This window comes from Ixodes scapularis, unplaced genomic scaffold (assembly GCF_016920785.2).
Source record: "Ixodes scapularis isolate PalLabHiFi unplaced genomic scaffold, ASM1692078v2 ptg001518l_1__unscaffolded, whole genome shotgun sequence".
In the NCBI taxonomy this organism is placed as follows: domain Eukaryota; kingdom Metazoa; phylum Arthropoda; class Arachnida; order Ixodida; family Ixodidae; genus Ixodes; species Ixodes scapularis.
Window position 1 is genome coordinate 275245 of NW_024610158.1, and position 3470 is coordinate 278714.

Sequence of the window (3470 nt, forward strand, 5' to 3'; positions counted from 1 at the left end):
ACGCGCTTTTAAGACCTTATACCAACATATACCTTGGACCAAAACAGTTTCTCGCTACCACAGCTAAAGGATTTTAGGCTTCTGGTTGGCCAAGGGAGCACGTCTAGCCCACTTTCTGCGTCTGGTGCACGCCCTGGCTCTGCCCGCGCCTCCCATTGACCAAACTGTCTGTATACACGGCTCTGCTGTAACCCGCCCACGCCAGCCGAGCTTGCCATGATGCCAGATGCCTTGCATGCCTGCAGCCGGAACTAACTGTGCTGGTGAGCCCTGGATGCCAATGAGCCCTAGATTTTGACAGTGACAGTTTGTGTGTTAATGGCTATGTCGAAAGTGTTAGATACATGTTGTTTTTACTTCTTGGCAGGGATATTGAAACTAATATTTGCCCTATTAATAAACTGCAAGAAGCCCTGCTTAACAAAGCCTTTGAAATCGTTTTGCATTGGGTACCGGCCAGACTAACCTTTTTCAGGAGGTTAGAGACTTAAAAGAAAAACAGAATGGTTTAAAGAATCACTAAATGCCTTGACCACATGATGACGGTCTCTTTTCAGCGTCACGTATTATGTGCCTCGGGCACTTTTGTCAGGCACTCAAGTTTTCTTTGACACGTTTTTCACCCTGGGAGCCAACCCTGTGTGTCTAAATAAATTATCTGTATACCGTAAAATCCCGAGAGATAACCCACCTAACATCAAGAGCAAATCAGGTGAAAATATGGAGTGGCCTAACTTTCGGTGTACAATGAAGAAAATTTTAAAGCATTACTATGTTTAGGTCATGTTCCTTTCAAGCTTGTTATGGTGGGGAGGGGCAACGAAGCAAAGATAGCTTGACTTCCCAGCTAGCAACGTTCGCTTATATTTCGCTATAGCTAACTAGCCGCATTTACGCCGAGGTCATCATTGACCCCAATACTACTATTACTAGGAGTCGGGGGTATATTTTGGTGTTTAAAATTGGGGCTCCTATTTGTAGGAAGCATTACGCATCAGCCAGCATGGAGATTCGAACGAATGATCTTTTATTGCGCGCGCTCCGCGCTCGTGCTCAAAACGCGGCCCCGCTGGGAGACGTGGCGCCAGCTATCGCTAGTTACTACATCTCTTTTCTCTGGAAAAGTCAGCGTAGAACGTCACCATCAACATGGTTGGTATCGTTGTGGTGGCCTTCTTTTCCTTGTTCCTCTTCGCGGCCGCGCTTCCGGGTGAGGCTGACCCTGGCTAAAGTCACTGGGACTCTGTTCCGTGCAGGCTGTGTCTTTCCCCGTGGAGGTCAGCTCTCGTCGAGAATCCGTCGCCGTTCGTAAGTGTTCACGGGTTCTTCGGTGGACCCGACCCCCTGGGGTTAAAATGTCGTAGGACCTCGGCACTGGATGTCCCACGACTATGGCAGGTGACCATGTGCGCCGCAGGGTGTTGTAGACGGTGACTGTAGAACCCGTGTCAATGTCTGGCAGTGTTCTTGAGCTTTTATCGTAGTTCGCCTTTTGTTGCCGCCTTATTTCTGTGAGACGACGTGTGACAGCCTTGGGTGGCACAACAGCCGGCAGGTAATGTTCCGATCGCGCAGGTAACAGTGTTCTTGTGTGTCGGCTCATCAGTCTCTGTACTGGCGATTGGAGGACATCGTCTCGTGGAGTGTTGCGCCACTCAAGGAGGGAGCGGTAAAACTCTTCAGTGTTGGCACTCTTTCGCAAGAGTTGTTTGGCCTGTCTCACGGCTCGTTCAGCCATGCCATTTGATCGAGCGTGGTAAGGGCTTGATGTAACTTGTTTTATCTTCAGGTTTTCCAAGAACTGCTTGAACTCCTGGCTGCCAAATGGTGGGCCATTGTCGCTTATAAGTTTCAACGGCAGTCCATGTGTTGCGAATACCTTAAGGCAGAACTCTTTGACTTTGGAAGCTGTGGTACTTTTCATTTCTTCTACCTCAAAATAAAATGAGTAAAAATCCACCAGGATTATGTAGTCTTTTCCTTCATGAGTGAAGAAATCGGTCCCGACCAACTGCCAAGGAAGCGTTGGCAGTGCGTGGCTGAGGAGTGGCATCTTGGCGTTTCTTGATTTGTACTTCTCGCATTTGCTGCATTCGTCATGTTCGCGGTCAATGTCAGCGTTGATTCCGGGCCAGAACAAAATTTCTCGGGCTCTTCTCTTCATTTTGTCTTTGCCCGCGTGTGCCGTGTGGAGCAAGTTGAGAATCTTGGATCTGATGGCCGTTGGAATTATTATCTTGTTTGACGGCAGCACAAGGCCGTCTTCCTCGTGAATCTCCTCTCTGTAGGACCAGAATGGCCTTCCGAGTTGAGGAACTTGCTCTTTCTGCTCGGGCCATGACGTCTGTGCATACTCACGCAGTAGACGCATCTGGACATCGGCTGCAGTTGCGTCTCTTATTTCATTTAGCCGATCTTGTGTGACAGATATGTGATCCAGTGAGTTGACTTGAAATTTCTCTTCTTCTTCTTGCATTGTTTCCTTCGTGGGAAACCGTGACAGTGCGTCCGCTAACTGCAAGTCTTTTCCAGGTATGAATTTTACTTCCAATGAGTATCTTTGGAGAGCCATCTTCATCCGCTGCAGTCTCATCGGGCACTGATGCAACGGTTTCATGAAAATAGCCTGTAACGGCCTGTGGTCGGATTCTACTGTTACGTTTGGTTGGCCGAATATGTAATGGTGGAACTTGCTGCAACCATGAACAATGGCCAGCATCTCTTTCTCGATCTGCGCATATTTCATTTGTGCGGCTGTCAAAGATCTCGATGAGTACGCTATTGGTCTTCCGTCTTGGGTGATAACGGCCCCTACTCCGTATTGGCTTGCGTCGACTGACAGCGTAATCGGCTTTTCTGCAGTGTAGTAAGCCAGCACTGGTGCCTTCGTCAAAGCGTCTCGCAAGTCTTCGAAACTTCTTTGTTGATCTACCGTCCATACCCATGCAATCTCTTTTTTCAGCAGTTCTCGTAGTGGTGCCGCACGCTCGGAAAGTCGTGGTATGAAGCTCGACAAGTAGGTGATCATTCCGAGAAATGTTCGAAGTTCCTTGCGATCTTTTGGTTCATTGACCTCCAGTATGGCTTTGATTCTCTCTTGGTCAACAGCAACTCCATCTCCAGTCAGCACTTGTCCGAGGTAGCGGACTTCTGTCTTCGCGAATTGGATCTTCTTTGGGTTAAGTCGCAGATTCACTTCACGGCAGCGTTGGAGCAAGTGTCGCAGATTCTCGTCATGTTCCTGGCGAGTCTTTCCCCACACCAATATGTCGTCCATCACGACTGCTGTTCCGGTGAGTCCATCTAGTACTTCGTTCATGACACGCTGAAAAACTTCAGGTGCTGTGCTTATTCCGAAGGGCATTCTCTTAAACCTGTACCTTCCATACGGAGTACTCATGGTGCACAACTTTGAACTCTCTTCATCAAGTTCGATCTGCCAGAATCCCGAGGATGCGTCTAGCGCAGAG

At 48.6% G+C, this 3470-nt stretch overlaps 1 protein-coding gene across 1 annotated transcript; it reads right to left on the bottom strand.

Annotated features, from left to right (window-relative positions):
• Positions 1 to 1144: 1144 nt before the first annotated feature.
• On the bottom strand, positions 1145 to 2572 carry LOC120848541 (uncharacterized protein K02A2.6-like). Its single transcript, XM_040220535.2, has one exon. The coding sequence runs from the start codon at positions 2570 to 2572 to the stop codon at positions 1145 to 1147; it is 1428 nt and encodes a 475-aa protein (XP_040076469.2).
• Between the last annotated feature and the right edge of the window lie 898 nt (positions 2573 to 3470).

What these genes read in the sequence shown, in the direction of transcription:
- LOC120848541 (XM_040220535.2), bottom strand. Translation starts at nt 2,572, where the DNA reads ATGGCTCTCCAAAGATACTCATTGGAAGTAAAATTCATACCTGGAAAA.